The sequence below is a fragment of the Salmo trutta genome, chromosome 4 (assembly GCF_901001165.1).
Source record: "Salmo trutta chromosome 4, fSalTru1.1, whole genome shotgun sequence".
NCBI lineage: Eukaryota > Metazoa > Chordata > Actinopteri > Salmoniformes > Salmonidae > Salmo > Salmo trutta.
The window spans coordinates 12111589-12128809 of NC_042960.1; the positions used below are offsets into that span (position 1 = coordinate 12111589).

The 17221-nt window shown below is 41.2% G+C and overlaps 1 protein-coding gene across 6 annotated transcripts in view; it reads right to left on the minus strand.

Annotated features, from left to right (window-relative positions):
* LOC115190948 (neurotrophin receptor-interacting factor homolog) overlaps positions 1-17221 on the minus strand; it is a 204524-nt gene that overhangs the window by 160481 nt on the left and 26822 nt on the right. For 3 of the 6 annotated variants that reach the window (XM_029748999.1, XM_029749001.1, XM_029749004.1), the window contains exon 5: positions 13694-13805. In XM_029748999.1, coding sequence (XP_029604859.1) covers positions 13694-13805 — 112 coding nt within the window. Of the gene's footprint in view, positions 1-1029; positions 2332-11884; positions 12146-13693; positions 13806-17221 lie in introns of those variants that run through there. The other 3 variants (XM_029749002.1, XM_029748991.1, XM_029749003.1) reach the window with 3 other exon arrangements.

The window sequence follows — 17221 nt, forward strand, 5'->3', positions numbered from 1 at the left end:
GACACACTCTTATCCCATCAGACATGGCACCAGGGGTCTTTTCACAGTCCCTAAATCCAGAACAAATTCAAGAAAGCGTACAGTATTATATAGAGCCCTTATCGCATGGAACTTCCTTCCATCTCATGCTGCTCAAATAAACAGCAAACCTGGTTTCAAAAAACATATAAAGCAACACCTCACGGCACAATGCCTCTCCCCTATTTGACCTAGATAGTTTGTGTGTATGCATTGATATGTAGGCAACGTGTGCCTTAATTTTTTTCTGTCCTTGAGCTGTTCTTGTCTATTGATATTCTGTATTATGTCATTCTGTATTATGTTTTGTGTGGACACCAGGAAGAGTAGCTGCTGCTTTTGCAACATCTAATTGGGATCCTAATGAAATACAAAATACCAAAGTAATCAGGGGAATTATTGCATACTATCCAAAAACTGACCAAGACCCAATTCTCGATAATGAATCTGATCACGTCAAAAGGTGAACGAGGCGGCAGGCACTGAGCTATATATGCACGGCGACAGGCCGCGCATCCTCTGCCTTCTGCAATTTGTACCTTTTGACATGCCTTTGTATCTATCGAGGATCTTTACACTACGCTCTCACGTTGTCCTCTCTGCTCGCTCCCGTGCCACCTTCAGTTTCCAGTAGCTGTCGTTTCCTTCGCAATGCCATGTTTTCTTTCTGGCTTTGAGTTATATCCAAATGAAACACAGCATAGTTGTCTACGACTTTAAAGATGTCTGCCACTGCTGCATTTGCCAGCACCTCCATAGCGGAGGCTATTTGAGTGTGAAAAACCATACAGTTAGTCATGTTAGCAGCTAGCTAGTGTTATCCAGATAACATCTATCAACCAAGTCCTGTCACCAACGCGAACTAAAGACTACTGCAGTATGTGATGCTGCACAGTTAAATTTGTAATATTTTGAGTGCCAGGATTTTACTGTCTAAATAACAACATAGCTGAAAGGGTGTGGCATCATATCTGAAAGGGTGTGCTTAAATGAAAAAGGTATGCACGCTGCTCTTTGAATTACGGTACTGTTTATTACATTACACATCAAATCTCCCATGATCAGTATCTTTCAAGCTGAGGGCAGACTTGTTTAGAAAGAACAGTGTGTGAACAAGAATAGAGTAGAAAATAATATAATGACTATTCCATCTACCTCCAATCACCTCAGTAAGGTAAATATTAAACTGTCCTTGTTTTAGCCTAGGTTTACTGTCTCTCTAAAAACAGGTATATCCAAGCCTGTTTCAAATGACAAGTTAACAAAGGGTTAATGAAGGGTATGTGGTTAATTACCCTCGTCCCCAAAACACTTCACAACTATATGTTAAATTAAGAATAGTTCCCAGATATCGACCTGCGTACATCTCGAGCCACACTGTTACAATTTCTCCCGGTTGTGGACACTCCTATGTCTGATAAGGTTAGTCAGGAAAGAGAAGCTCTTGTAACATAGTTTGCACTTGAAGGGCCTCTCCTTGGTGTGAACGGCCTGGTGCTCCCTCAAATAGTCTGCCCTAGCGAAGCGCTTCCCACATGTGGGGCAGGCGTACGGCTTGTCAGCGTCCGTCCTATTACTCGGCCTCCCACGTTGTGAGCCAATGACACCAGAGGAGGTAGAAGCAGGAGCCACCACCCTCAGGTGGTTAGTATTTGAGCTCCATCCTTGACCTCTAGCCATTGTTTGGGTGTTGGGATTGTGTGTTGTGTTATAGGCTAGGTACCTCTTGTGGTGAATGCCCATCCTGACCCTGTCTGTATTGGTGGAGTAACCATGAGGTAACTGAGGAAGGATAGACCCAGGTCTTCTATGAACCCAGTCACCAGGCATTAGACAAGATCCTGAAGGAGAAGACAGACTTCCTGTTAGACTCCCACCGGGGGTGTCTCCCACCACTCTCTGTGAAGGCTGAAGCCCAGGGTGACCTGAATTGTTCATCATGGATACTGTGGTGTTTGTATCATAGGAACAGGAGGGTCTATCTCTATCAGCCCCAGGCGCTGCTTCATCACTACACTGAGACTGTGAAGAGAAGGGTCTGGTCTGCAGACTGGATCCCTGACTGGAGCCTCTGTCTATCTGATGACCAGTAGGACTGAGGTTGTTTAGTCCACCTGTCCACTGGTTGTGTTCTGTGTGGTGGTGGAGTCTCTGCCCCTCACGGTTTGGTTCTGTTTCTGACTCGGAAAGGAAAAGCGACGGCTCCTGATCCAGGGTCCTGATCCGGAACCAAGGTTTGTGACCAGCCGTCTCAGAGGTCCAGTCTCGCCTGCCAGCAGCACCGGATATCAGCAGGTCCTCATGGACTGCAGACTGTAAACACACATTGAATAGAAAAGAATAAAGGTTTATATAAGAAACTCTTTGCTGTACACACAAAACATGACATTATAAAATGTTTACACAGTCAAGCCCTTCTCTAACACTGTGATTAATGTACCTAACAATATGGAGCCATTGGTGTTTATTCTTTTTTAAATCAAAATGTGTTGATTCAAGAATGAAGTATGTTTTGGTTCGATAGGGATAAGGGAAACTCAACCCATGCAATGATACAAAGGGTCAGCACAGAGTAAATGTATTAAATTTCAACAAAATGGTCATATGCTCAAGTAATGTGAAGTACAGTACTTTTATTGCACAAAATGATACGTGTGTCAAGTAGAATAACTTCCCACTATGGTAACACTATATTCTCTGTAAATCTGATACCCTCGCTTTGATAAAATTAATTTTAGAATACTTTGAAAAATGTTCAATATTACACACAGCTTGACTACTTTATGTAAAGTAAACATTAATTAAGTTACTATCATTTCCTCATTATAAAGCATCAGCATCAAAGGTTGTCACTTTTCATCAATGAAGTAATATTTCAGACACCATCACATAACACCATGTTTTCCTCAGTTCACCTCATCCAGTTCCCTACTACATAGATAATGTACATGTGTCGTGTCTTGGCTTCATTAATGTGATGATTGTTTTATCAAATCGATTAACTATGTTTAATTATTACGATGATTAAATTAATCCTGTAACAATTAACTCATTTGCAATCTTGGGGCACCACGGAAAAAGTTTATTTTTCGAGTTACCAGTTCCCGAATTAACTCTGAAAGATATAAATATCTCTTACATTTCAGTCATTATTAATTGTTGCCTTCTATCAGTCTCATTCTGAATGTCACAAAATCCTTTATCTGCACGAACCCTAGCATAAATGATGAATCAGCGATATAGAAATTGGCTTAATTATTTATTTACTAACTAAATAAATAATCACACAGAATTACATAAACACAAACAGAATAGCTTACACATTGATTACTACATAATGCAATGAAAGGTCCCTAGTGGACTAAACCGATATGACAGCTTGTTACACAAAATGAAAAGGGAGGGGCATGTAAGAAAGACCTGGAGAAAACACAAAGGACTTAACTATCGTACATACAGCTGATAACTATGCTCATGGAAATGCTAATACTTTGCACATGAACGGCCGCTTATTCGAAAATAATTGCAATGTACATATTTACGATTTTATGTCTTTGTTGTCTCTGTTGAAATCGCCGGTCCATTTTCTGGAGAGTCAGTCGACAAAGTCTCTGGTTGTGTAAGTCTCTGGTTGTCCACCAGAGGTCACCACGTCCTTTGTAGTCATAGCTTGTTCCTTTTGTTCTGGAAGTGTCTGTCATAATGGATAGGTCAGATGTACCAATAGTCGTTCGATAGGGAAATGTTCTCCTCTCGTCTTCGGTCGAGTTTCCTAAACTATTTTACATATACAGCTGCAGACGGTGAATGTGTAGTCTTTAGTTTTGTAGATTTATTAACCATTTGTAACGTATTCAGCTGGAACTGCATGTAACTGGTCTATAGAGTGGTAGCAATTTCAACGTGGGGACTCCCATCCTTACATTTTCTTGACTAATGTACATTTGTCACGAGTCCTATTTAAGCACTTGGGGAAAAAGAGACAGTCCCTCCTTTTGTCGTAATGTCTGTGCTGACATGGGCGTGGCCACTGACTTGGTTAAGACTTCATATGAAAAACAATTCTCTCATTTAGAAGGCTAACATCACATCTTCTCACAAATAGTTTCATATTTAATCATATCAGTTCCCCAACATTTGGATGTGAATCTGATCACTGGGAAATATGCACATTCCGAGATACAGTTATGTTGTTCTACTGTCCTTAGTTACGTCACCAATTAGTAATGAATTTGACAGGATTGTTCTTTAAGTACCCACAGACCATTCCAACTGTTTTGGATTACAGAAATATTGTTTCATTATTCAACTTTTTGATGTTGCTGTTTTGGCAGGAGGAATCTCCTTGTAACAAAGAGGTTTCTTTCTCCTCAATCCTGCCAAACCCAACAACAGCAGAGTTTCTACACGGTATTTTCAACCGGTCATAAAACTGGTGGGGGGGTGGGGGGGGGGGGGGGGGGGAGAGATCTGGTGCCTATGATCCTCACCCAACAGGGCAAGTCATGATACATGGTTAATCAAAATGTCACACCAGAGTAAGCCTACACAAAACACAGACCTTATCTTAAGTGTTTCTAAAATCCCCTATGGGAAAAATGAATGGTGAAAAAAGATTGTAACCATTTCCCTGTTTGACCACTAGGTTCTATGGGTATTATGGCACCTCCACCGTGGGGCTCTATATATCCAAAACCAACAGAATGAACTACAAACTAACTAGTACTCCATTACATGTCACTATACTCTTATACATGGGCAATGTGCAGTTTCTGTTGGTGTATCCTGAGGTAGCTCCTCTCTGAGAACCTCTTCCCGCAGTGCGTACAGGCGAACGCCCTCTCTCCCGTGTGGATCTTCAGGTGCATCTTCAGCTGGTGCTGGTGGGAGAACCTCTTCTCACACTGAGGGCAGCTGTAAGATTTCTCCTTTGTGGACCCTCTGGTGCATCTTCAGATCGGACAAGTCAGAGAAACTGTCTCAGCACAAATGTCAGCCGAACAATTTGTCTTCCATGTGCATCCTCTGGTGCAGTGGTTCCCAAACTTTTTATAGTCCCGTACCCCTTCAAACATTCAACCTCCAGCTGCGTGCCCCCTCTAGCACCAGGGTCAGCGCACTCTCAAATAACTTTTTTTGCCATCATTGTAAGCCTTCCACACACACAATATACGATACATTTATTAAACATAAGAATGAGTGTGAGTTTGTCACAACTCGGCTTGTGGGAAGTGACAAAGAGCTCTTATAGGACCAGGGAATAAATAATAATAATCAATTTAATAATGCTCTTTATTTAGCCATCGTACATATAAAACTTTATTTGTTCATCAAAAACGGTGAATAACTCACCACAGGTAATTGAGAAGGGTGTGCTTGAAAGGATGCACATAACTCTGCAATGTTGGGTTGTATTGGAGAGAGTCTCAGTCGTAAATCATTTTCCACACAGCCTGTGCCTGTATTTAGTTTTCCTGCTAGTGAGGGCCGAGAATCCACTCTCACATAGGTACGTGGTTGCAAAGGGCAACAGTGTCTTATCAGCGCGATTTGCCAATGCATGATACTTTGAGCGCAACCCAATCCAGAAATCTGGCAGTGGCTTCTGATTAAATTCAATTTCACAGAACCGCTTGTTGCAATTTCGATGAGTCTCTCTTGTTCAGATATCGGTAAGTGGACTGGAGGCAGGGCATGGAGGAAGGTCCTTGTTAATGCAGACAGAGAAGAGCTCCAACTTCTTAATCATAACCTCAATTTTGTCCCGCACATTGAATTTAGTTGCGTAGAGTCCCTGTAATCCTAGATTCAGATCATTCAGGTGAGAAAAAACAGGCCAGTCGTGTGAGAAACTCGTCATCATGCAAGCGGTCAGACAAGTGAAATTATGGTCAGTAAAGAAAACTTTAAGCTTGTCTCTCAATTAAAAAAAAATGTGTCAATACTTCGCCCCTTGATAACCAGCGCACTTCTGTATGTTGTAAAAGCATTACATGGTCGCTGCCCATATCATTGCATAGTGCAGAAAATACACGAGTTCAGGGGCCTTGCTTAAACAAAGTTAACCATTTTCACTGTAGTGTCCAAAACGTCTTTCAAGCCATCATTCCCTTGGCAGCAAGAGCCTCTCGTTGGATGCTGCAGTGTACCCAAGTGGCGTCGGGAGCAACTGCTTGCACGTGCGTTACTACTCCACTATGTCTCCCTGTCATGGTTTTTGTGCATCAGTACAGATACCAACACATCTTGACCACCAAAGTCCATTTGATGTCACAAAGCTGTCCAGTACTTTAAAGATATCCTCCCCTGTTGTCCTGGTTTCCAGTGGTTTGCAGAAGAGGATGTCTTCCTTAATTGACCCCCCATAAACGTAACGGACATATACCAGGAGATGTGCCAGGCCCGCCACGTCTGTTGACTCATCCAGCTGAAACGCATAGAATTCACTAGCTCCTATGCAAAGCAGTAATTGTTTCAAAACATCTCCTGCCATGTCACTGATTCGTCGTGAAACAGTGTTGTTTGATGAAGGCATTGTCTGTATAGTTTTTTTGGCGTTTTCCCCCAGCATTGTTCCAGCCATATTTGTGGCACCAGGAAGAATGAAGTCCTCCACAATAGTATGGGGCTTGCCTGTTCTAGCCACTCGGTAGCTCACCATATAAGACGCTTCTAGCCCCTTCTTATTAATGGTATCTGTTGCTTTTATACATTTTTACTACTCGAAAGTCATCTTAATTCTCGCTCAAAAACCTACTGTGGCTTATTTTTCAAATTGGCATGTTTTGTTTCTAAATGTCTGTGCAAGAGTGAAGGTTTCATCGAGTTGTGAGATAGTACTTTTGCACATATAACACACTTTGGCTGAGGAATGGCACTACTCTCAATATAAGTGAACCCCAAATCAATGTAGTTCTCATCATATTTGCACCTCTTCGATGGTCCAATGTCCCTGTCTGTTGTTCGGTGCTTTCCCGGGTAAGGGGGCAGTAGCTCTTCGGCTGCATCATATTCACAACTATCAGTGTCCATGCTAGGTGGGCTAACAACAAATGTAGAATTACTGAGGCTAGCATTGGATGTGCTCGTGGAAGCAGAACAACTTGTGTCGTTGACAGGTGCAGGTGTAGTACTGCTGGTAGTAGCAGTACTACCAGTAGAGCTGGTATATGTTTCTATGGACGCAGGCATTACTTTTTTAACCATTTATCGATTTTCGAGCAAACGGAATGAGCAGCAGCTATGTTTGGCTACATATGGACCGTTAGTGGAATTCCCGCGAGAGAGTAACGGTTAATGTGATTGGATGTTAATTATTTGACTAGGCTACCTGTATTTGACATTGTGTTGTTATTTCGCTGAACACGAGATGGTTTAATTTCATTTTTGGCAGTGAAATGAGGCTACTCAGGTGAGAAAAAAACCTGACCCAAATGTATAGCCCCATTGGGAAATATAAATGGAGTGTTTGAAAATGTGAAGAATTTTATTTTATTAATTTTTTAAACGTGAATCACATTTTTATTTGGCATAACCCCAACAGCATTGCGCGTACCCCAGTTTGGGAATACCTGCTCTGGTGGATCTCCACCTGTTTGGGGAAACAGAACGAACACGCCACCTTTACTGATTCTGTTTTCCCTACTGTCATTTGTCAATGGGCTTGTGTAGCCATTTAGTGTTGAAGAACTGGCATTGTCTGAGGTCTGGTTTAACATTAGCAGAGTGTGAGGAGGATGAAGGCCAGGAAGTGTCTGTGTTGTCGCAGGGTCCATATTCCAGTTGATACATCAGGCTGAAGGATTTTTTTTGCAATAATTTATTGTGACCCCATCCCAAATATAATGACACAACCTTAAAAATCGGTATATTTTGATTTTTACATCAACAAATAATGTAAAAATCATTACATTTTCATCTCTTATCAAATTAAAAATAAACCAATAAATACATTTACTCATTAATTTTATTTTTCAAATTACCTTTCTCAAAAATGTTTGTATATTGTCCATTACAATAAACTGTACTGTTCATTTTTTGTAAAAAAAAAAAACATACAGAAAATGCATTTAAAAACAAATATTGGCAACCCCACATCAGTTGCCACAGGGTTGCGACCCCAACTTTGAATACCACTGTGCTAGGGGGTTAACCTGAGTCTCAGTCTCTCTGAATCACAACTAGGACAGAATCTGTGTTCATTCTCTCTAGCCACATCACCGTCTCTAGCCACATCCCGACACGCCCCCTCACACCAAATCTATGCCTCGCCCTGGTCTCAGCCAGTCTGTTGTCATGAAGACTAATATTAGGGATGGGCAAGTTAATTGAATATTTTAATATCCACAGACATTAATATTCGATTGCATGGGAAAGTATTAATTTCAGAGAAAAAAATCTGTCTACTTTAACAATGACAAAGGCTTTGTCTAAAATTAAATAAACTCAGCAAAAAAAGAAACGTCCTTTCACTGTCAACTGCGTTTATTTTCAGCAAACTTAACACGTGTAAATATTTGTATGAACATAAGATTCAACAACTGAGACCTAAACTGAACAAGTTCCACAGACATGTGACTAACAGAAATGGAATAATGTGTCCCTGAACAAAGGGGGGATCAAAATCAAAAGTAACAGTCAGTATCTGGTATGGCCACCAACTGCATTAAGTACTACAGTGCATCTCCTCCTCATGAACTGCACCAGATTTGCAGTTCTTGCTGTGAGATGTTACCCCACTCTTCTACCAAGGCACCTGCAAGTTCCCGGACATTTCTGGGGGGAATAACCCTAGCCCTCACCCTCCGATCCAACAGATCCCCAGACGTGCTCAATGGGATTGAGATCCGGGCTCTTCGCTGGGCATGGCAGAACACTGACATTCCTGTCTAGCAGGAAATCATGCACAGAACGGACAGTATGGCTGGTGGCATTGTCAAGCTGGAGGGTCATGTCAGGATGACACTGCAGGAAGGGTACCACATGAGGGAGGAGGATGTTTTCCCTGTAACGCACAGCATTGAGATTGCCTGCAATGACAACAAGCTCAGTCCGATGATGCTGTGACAAACCGCTCCAGACCATGACGGACCCTCCACCTCCAAATCGATCCCGCTCCAGAGTACAAGCCTTGGTGTAACGCTCATTCCTTTGACGTTAAACGCGAATCCGACCATCACCCCTGGTGAGACAAAACCGCGACTCGTCAGTGAAGAGCACTTTTTGCCAGTCCTGTCTGGTCCAGCAACATTGGGTTTGTGCCCATAGGCGACGTTGTTGCCGGTGATGTCTGGTGAGGACTTGCCTTACAACAGGCCTACAAGCCATCAGTCCAGCCTCACTCAGCCTATTTGCGGACAGTCTGAGCACTGATGGAGGGATTGTGCGTTTCTGGTGTAACGCGGGCAGTTGTTGTTGCCATCCTGTACCTGTCCCGCAGGTGTGATGTTCGGATGTACCGATCCTGTGCAGGTGTTGTTACACGTGGTCTGCCACTGCGAGGATGATCAGCTGTCCGTCCTGTCTCCCTGTAGTGCTGTCTTATGCGTCTCACAGTACAGATATTGCAATTTATTGCCATGGCCACATCTGCAGTCCTCATACCTCCTTACAGCATGCCTAAGGCACGTTCACGCAGATAAGCAGGGACCCTTGGCATCTTTCTTTTGGTGTTTTTCAGAGTCAGTAGAAAGGCCTCTTTAGTGTCTTAAGTTTTCATAACTGTGACCTTAATTGTCTGCCGTCTGTAAGCTGTTAGTGTCTTAAAGACCGTTCCACAGGTGCATGTTCATTGAACAAGCATGGGAAACAGTGTTTAAACCTTTTACAATGAAGATCTGTGAAGTTATTTGGATTTTTTACGAATGATCTTTGAAAGACCGGTCCTGAAAAAGGGCAGTCTCTCTTTTTGCTGAGTTTACAATGATCTATGTGACATTGCAACATAGTCTACAAGGATAGACTTACATTTTTAAAAATATATACTTTTATAAGTGCGCCCCATAAAAAACACGCACCGGTAGCCTACACACATTTCACAGGTATTAGCTTGTTGTTATTGGAATCAATCAAAGAGGCGCTACATTGAGAGGGAGATTTCTAATCAATGCAAAATTGAATAAAAATTACAGAATTAAGTTGGCTAAATGAGGAGTAGGCTACACTGATCATCCAACCGGTAGGCTGTTGTTTCATATGAATAGAGTTGTAGGCAAGTACGGGGAGCGCAGCAAAATAGCTTTAATTGGCCTTGCTACTTAGCTAACTTAACTGACTGCTGTAGCTAGCTAGCTCTTTTACAAATGATTTGATGGAGTCAAGATAGGCACTACCAGATGGTATGATAGATAACCTATGGCAGCAACAAGTTTGTCTAACCAGCAACCTGTTTGGTATAGGGGGCAGTATTGAGAATTTTGGAAAAAATATGTTCCCATTTTTAACTGCCTCCTACACCAACTCAGAAGCTAGAATATGCATATTATTGTTCAGGTTTGGATAGAAAACACTCTGAATTTTCTAAAACTGTTTGAATGGTGTCTGTGAGTATAACAGAACTCCTATGGCAGGCAAAAACCTGACAAGGCTTCAAGCAGGAAGTACCCTGTCTGACAAGGAGTCGTGCGTCTTACCTCTTTTTATTGAAAAGTAAGGATCTTAGCTGTAACGTGACAATTCCCAGGGCTCCAATAGGCTCTCAGAGCCCGCGAAATAACTGAAGGTTTACGAGGGAACCTCAGGTTGAAATATATTATCGCCTTTTGTAAGTGGCTGCTCGGAGGACCTTTCAATGATGCGCGTGCATGAGTCGCTTCTGAGGATAAATTTTATTCGGCTGTTTAGGCTCAATGCATACTCCCGGTCGGAATATTAACACTTCTCTACGACATAAATGGCATAAAAATTGGTTTTAAACAGCGGTTGACATGCTTCGAAGTACGGTAATGGAATATTTAGACATTTTTGACACGCCAATGCGCCATGCGCGACACCGCGAAGAAGCATTCTAGAACTCACGAACAAAACGTCGCTGTTGGAATATAACGATGGATTATTTGGGACCAAACCAACATTTGTTATTGAAGTAGAAGTCCTGGCAGTGTATTCTGATGAAGAACAAGCAAGGTAAGAACATTTTTCTTATAGGAAATGTGATTTTGGTGGAGGCTGAACTGGGTGGGTATCTAAATAGCTAGCCCTGTAATGCCGGGCTATGTACTTAGATTATTGCAAAATGTGCTTCATCCGAAAAGCTATTTTAAAATCGGACATATCGAGTGCATAGAGGGGTAATGTATCTATAATTCTTAAAATAATTGTTATGCTTTTTGTGAACGTTTATCGTGAGTAATTTAGTAAAATCACCGGAAGTGTTCGGTGGGAATGCTAGATCTGAACGTCACATGCTAATGTAAAAAGCTGGTTTTTGATATAAATATGAACTTGATTGAACAGACATGCATGTATTGTATAACACAATGTCCTAGGTGTGTCATCTGATGAAGATCATCAAAGGTTAGTGCTGCATTTAGATATGGTTTGGGTTTATGTGACATGATATGCTAGCTTGAAAAATGGCTGTGTGATTATTTCTGGCTGGGTACTCTGCTGACATAATCTAATGTTTTGCTTTTGTTGTAAAGCCTTTTTGAAATCGGACAGTGGGGTTTGATTAACGAGATTCTTGTCTTTAAATAGCTGTGAAATAGTCATATGTTTGAGAAATTGAAGTTATAGCATTTCTAACGATTCAAAAATCGCGCCACTGGATTGAAGTGGCTGTTACGTAGGTGGGACGAAATCGTCCCACATAGCCCAGAGAGGCTAACCAGCGCGAGTCAGTTTGGCTACTTTCTCTCTCTCTCTCTCCCTCCGTGCCAGACAAATGCCCATCCCTAACTTAGATTGGATGTTGTTTTGTGTTTGACTGTCTGTTTCTGGTTGTGGTTAACCGTTTTGTTCCCCAGCCCAGAGTTGAGGATGCTGTCCCATCCACTGACCTCCACTATGTTGCCTCTGGTCCTGGCCTGCTCGGTGATGTTGTCCCCAGGGTCCCTGGCTGCACCAGCCTGGTTCTGGGAATCCAAGATGGCTGCCCAGTCTTCTCTGTTATCCTCCAGCCAACCACCTGCAGGAAGAGGTTACAAAATATACTTTACAAACATGGCAGAGAACTCGACATATGAAGATTTTTTGAATGTATTACCAGATCATTTTCATACATTATAATGTGTGTAAACATAAGTTTTATTGATTTCATTTTATAAATGAAGAAAAATTCTAAAATGGACTAAATAAATGTTTTCCCTCATCAATCTACACACAATACCCCATAATGACAAAGCGAAAACAGGTTTATATAAATTCTTGCAAATGTATTAAAAATAAAAAACATAAATACCTTATTTACATAAGTATTCAGACCCTTTGCTATGAGACTCAAAATTGAGCTCAGGTGCATCCTGTTTCCATTGATCATCCTTGAGATGTTTCTACAACTTGATTGGTGTCCACCTGTGGTAAATTCAATTGATTGGACATGATTTGGAAAGGCACACACCTGTCTATATAAGGTCCCACAGTTGGCAGTGCATGTCAGAGCAAAAACCAAGCCATGAGGTTCGAGGAATTATCCGTAGAGCTCCAAGACAGGATTGTGTCGAGGCACAGATCCGGGGAAGGGGACCAAAAAATGTCTGCAGCATTGAAGGTCCCCAAGGACACAGTGGCCAGGGAGGTGACCAAGAACCCGATGGTCACTCTGACAGAGGTCCAGAGTTCCTCTGCGGAGATGGGAGAACCTTCCAGAAAGAAAACCATCTCTGCAGCACTCCACCAATTAGGCCTTTATGGTAGAGTGGCCAGACGGAAGCCACTCCTCAGTAAAAGACACATGACAGCCCGTTTGGAGCTTGCCAAAAGGTACCTAAAGGACTCAGACTAGAGAAACAAGATTAACTGGTTTGATGAAACCAAGATTGAACTCTTTGGCCTGAATGCCAAGTGTCACGTCTGGAGGAAACCAGGCACCGCTCATCACCTGGCCAATACCATCCCTACGGTGAAGCATGGTGGTGGCAGCATCATGCTGTGGGGATGTTTTTCAGCAGCATGGATTGGGAGACTAGTCAGGATCGAGGGAAAGATGAATGGAGCAAAGTACAGAGAGATCCTTGATGAAAACCTGCTCCAGACTGGGGTGAAGGTTCACCTTCCAACAAGACAACAACCCTAAGCACACAGACAAGACAACGCAGGAGTGGCTTCGGGACAAGTCTCTGAATGTCCTTGAGTGGCCCAGCCAGAGCCCGGACTTGAACCCAATCTAACATCTCTATAGAGACCTGAAAATAGCTGTTCAGCGAGGCTACCCATCCATCCTGACAGAGCTTGAGAGAATCTGCAGAGAAGAATGGGAGAACTCCCCAAATATAGGTGTGCCAAGGTTTTAGTGTCATACCCAAGAATACTTGAGGCTGTAATCACTGCCAAAGGTGCAGGGTCTGAATACTTATGTAAATGTGAGATATCAGTTTTTTATTTTTAATACATTTGCAAAACCTTCTAAATGTGTTTTTGCTTTGTCATCATGGGGTAATATAAGGCTGGAACATAACAAAATGTGGAAAAAGTTAAGGGGTCTGAGTACGTTCTGAATGCACTCTGTCAACCTTACCTTGCTCCCCCATCTTTAGTCCACTCAGCAGGTCAATGCTCTCTGGTCCGTCTTCTATAATCTCCTCTTTGACTAGTAACAGATCAGGCTTCCCATCCTCCATATCTACTGACTGGAAGAGATACAGAGTGAGAGGATGTTGGATCAAGAAATATGATATGAGCACCCTGCTATGGAAAGCTTCTGATTGGGCAATGAGGGATTGCTATGAGTACTATACAAAAATATTAATTGATTTGATAATATGCAAATGTTTAGTTGATTTGATTACTTGACACTCTTTAATGGTTTGATAATTGAAAGGCAGGGTCCCACACTTTAAGGTCAACCCCTTAGTTTAGAACCAACTTCTCTTTTTAAATGACCTATGTGGCATCGATTTGACATTCATTCTATTGTCAAAATTGACTACAAAGTGTAAATAGGATAATTTTGGTCATAAAGTCAGTCTCGTCCAAAACTGAGTTTTGTTAGTGAGTTCGTCACGACTTACTGGAGGGTTGGTATGGATTACTTACTTGCCCACTTTTGCCAACGATGCCCAATTGCCCAGAGACAACAAGTCTGCATATGGGCCCAAAGCACAGCAAATAGGAGTGAAAATGGTTTTCCATAAAGATGATGCAAACTTCCAATGCAGTTCAACAATATGGCCAGGAATGGATTACATTCGACACGGTCAATTCTGCTGCATGTCAACCGTCAAACCACTGGTTTTGGTGAGTAATTAGCTAAGTAGATAACTGGTACTAGCTAGCTAGTAGCTACTTTTGTTTATACAACATTATTTGATATTGCTAGCGATGATACCACAGATAAAAGGGGAATGATACCGTAGCTATCTAAAATCGACTAGGGACATCAAACTTTCAGGCTGCTGCACAGACACTTGAGGCTCTAGTCTAGAGCTCCTGGTTAAATTGTATTTAGAAGCATTTTTCAAAATCAAATCAAATTTTATTTGTCACATGCCCCAAATACAACAGGTGTAGATCATACCGTGAAATGCTTACTTGCAAGTCCTTAACCAACAATGCAGTTAAGACAAATAAGAGTAAAGAAAATATTTACTAAATAAACTAAAGTAAAAATAAATAAAAGTAACAGTAAAATAACAATAACGAGGTTAAATACAGGGGGTACCAAACTCTCTAAATGTTTAAATGAGTGACTGGGCAACATACTATCATATAATTTTAAATTGAAATCTTTAAATATTTTGGCATATTCAATTACTGTATATTGTGCTAATTTCCCTAATGTGGCCATTTTGTTACTACCTTACACAAGCTTGCATTTTCACCCCATAAAATTTAGTGGAATTACACGTCCTTTCTACCTCAGATGCTAGTATAAAAGTTTAGTCATCACGATGACATAAGACTGATTGCTCGAAACAGATCGATAACTTTGGTTTTGTACAATTGTTTTTGTCACACGCACTGGGATGCACAGGACTTAGAATGTAGAGTAAATTAAAGATAAAGTTCAGAGCGGTCTCTCTATAAAAGTCGCTAGCCACACAACAGTACATGGATTAGACAGTCAAACTATCACTTAATTAGCAGCCAACCTAACAATGTTTCCATTAACTTGTCATGTGATATTTTGTCGACATTTAGAAAGTTTACATAGAAAATAGATGTGACAATTGCCTGCTAGGGTGCGTTTCCATTAAACTATCTTGTATATTTATTTATTTATTTAAAAACAAATCGTTATTTTTTATTTTATTACATTTTAAAAAATATAACACTTCTAATTACAATACAATCATAATACATCACTACATGTATATTGTTTTCTGAATAAACATAAAATAGCATTAAAAGTAAGAAAATCACAAGGTTTGACTTTAAAATGTAACTCTTTTTAAAACGTTTGGACTTAATGACGTCATACCTGAAAAAAGTGTTGAATAAAAATGTAGTGGTTGAAGTGTTTCCATTACCCATTTAGGCAAATTGAGCATTAAAACATTGGCCACAGCCTGTAGGCCCTCCCACCTATCTATTTCATGTCTCAGGTAGCCCGCGAAAGCCAGCATGGATAGAATTTACTAATATTTGCCATATTCTAATAATTCTCACGTGCCAAAGTATCGCCACGGTCCGTGCCATGGTGAAACTTGCATTGCAAATAATTGGACGGTTAAATTTGCATTCAGCCAACCAGAAAAGCAATTTGAAGCAATTCAGCAATTCTTGAATGTCGGGACAAGGATCCTGCAAATAAACATTATTTTTATAGTTGAAAAATAGATTTAGCAGGCAGTAGGCATTAAGAATTAAATGTGGAGTGGAGCTTCATAGTTAGGCCTACGTGTTGACTCACGTGCCCCCGCATACCTTAAATTATTCTGCAATAATTTATTACAAAAACACAGTTTCCATCATCACAATAAAGAAAAATCCACCCGTCAAACGGATAAAACGGTTGTCGATCTTTAGAAAATGTCTCCTATATCTGCCGTTTCCATTACGCATGTCGCGGTACATGCAACCTCATCTCCACCTCTCGCGCAATTGACTTCAACATGACATCGCCAAATAAGTGTTGCGTTTCTCTTTCCAATTTGGCGACCCCCAAATCAAAATGCATCACTCCAAAATGTAGCTGACTGTCTTCTGCAGGTTGTTCTCTAACCCGTGATGTAACCAGTGGCAATTTTAGCATGTAAATCTTGTTGGGGCATAGCTGATTTGGCTGACTTGCTTAAACAAATGTGGTTTCTACATACAATTGAGATGTACTATGGCATAAGGGGACGACGCGCGGATAAGAAGCAATCCGTAACTTCGATTAAGACATTAATGAGCGAGCTAGGATGGACGTAGTCAATATAACTACAGTTGAAGTCGGAAGTTTACATACACCTTAGCCAAATACATTTAAACTCAGTTTCACAATTCCTGACATCTAATCCTAGTAAAAATTCCCTGTTTTAGGTCAGTTAGGATCAACACTTTATTTTAAGAATGTGAAATGTCAGAATAATAGTAGAGAGAATGATTTATTTCAGCTTTTATTTCTTTCATCACATTCCCAGTGGGTCAGAAGTTTACATACGCTCAATTAGTATTTGGTAGCATTGCCTTTAAATAGTTTAACTTGGGTCAAATGTTTTGGGTAGTCTTCCACACGCTTCCCACAATAAGTTGGGTGAATTTTGGCCCATTCCTCCTGACAGAGCTGGTGTAACTGAGTCAGGTTTGTAGGCCTCCTTGCTCGCACACGCTTTTTTAGTTCTGCCCACAAATCTTCTATAGGATTGAGGTCAGGGCTTTGTGATGGCCACTCCAATACTTTGACTTTGTTGTCCTTAAGCCATTTTAACACAACTTTGGAAGTATGCTTGGGGTCATTGTCCATTTGGAAGACCCATTTGCGACCAAGCTTTAAGTTCCTGACTGATGTCTTGAGATGTTGCTTCAATATATCCACATAATTTTCCTACCTCATGATGCCATCTATTTTGTGAAGTGCACCAGTCCCTCCTGCAGCAAAGCACCCCCCACTACATGATGT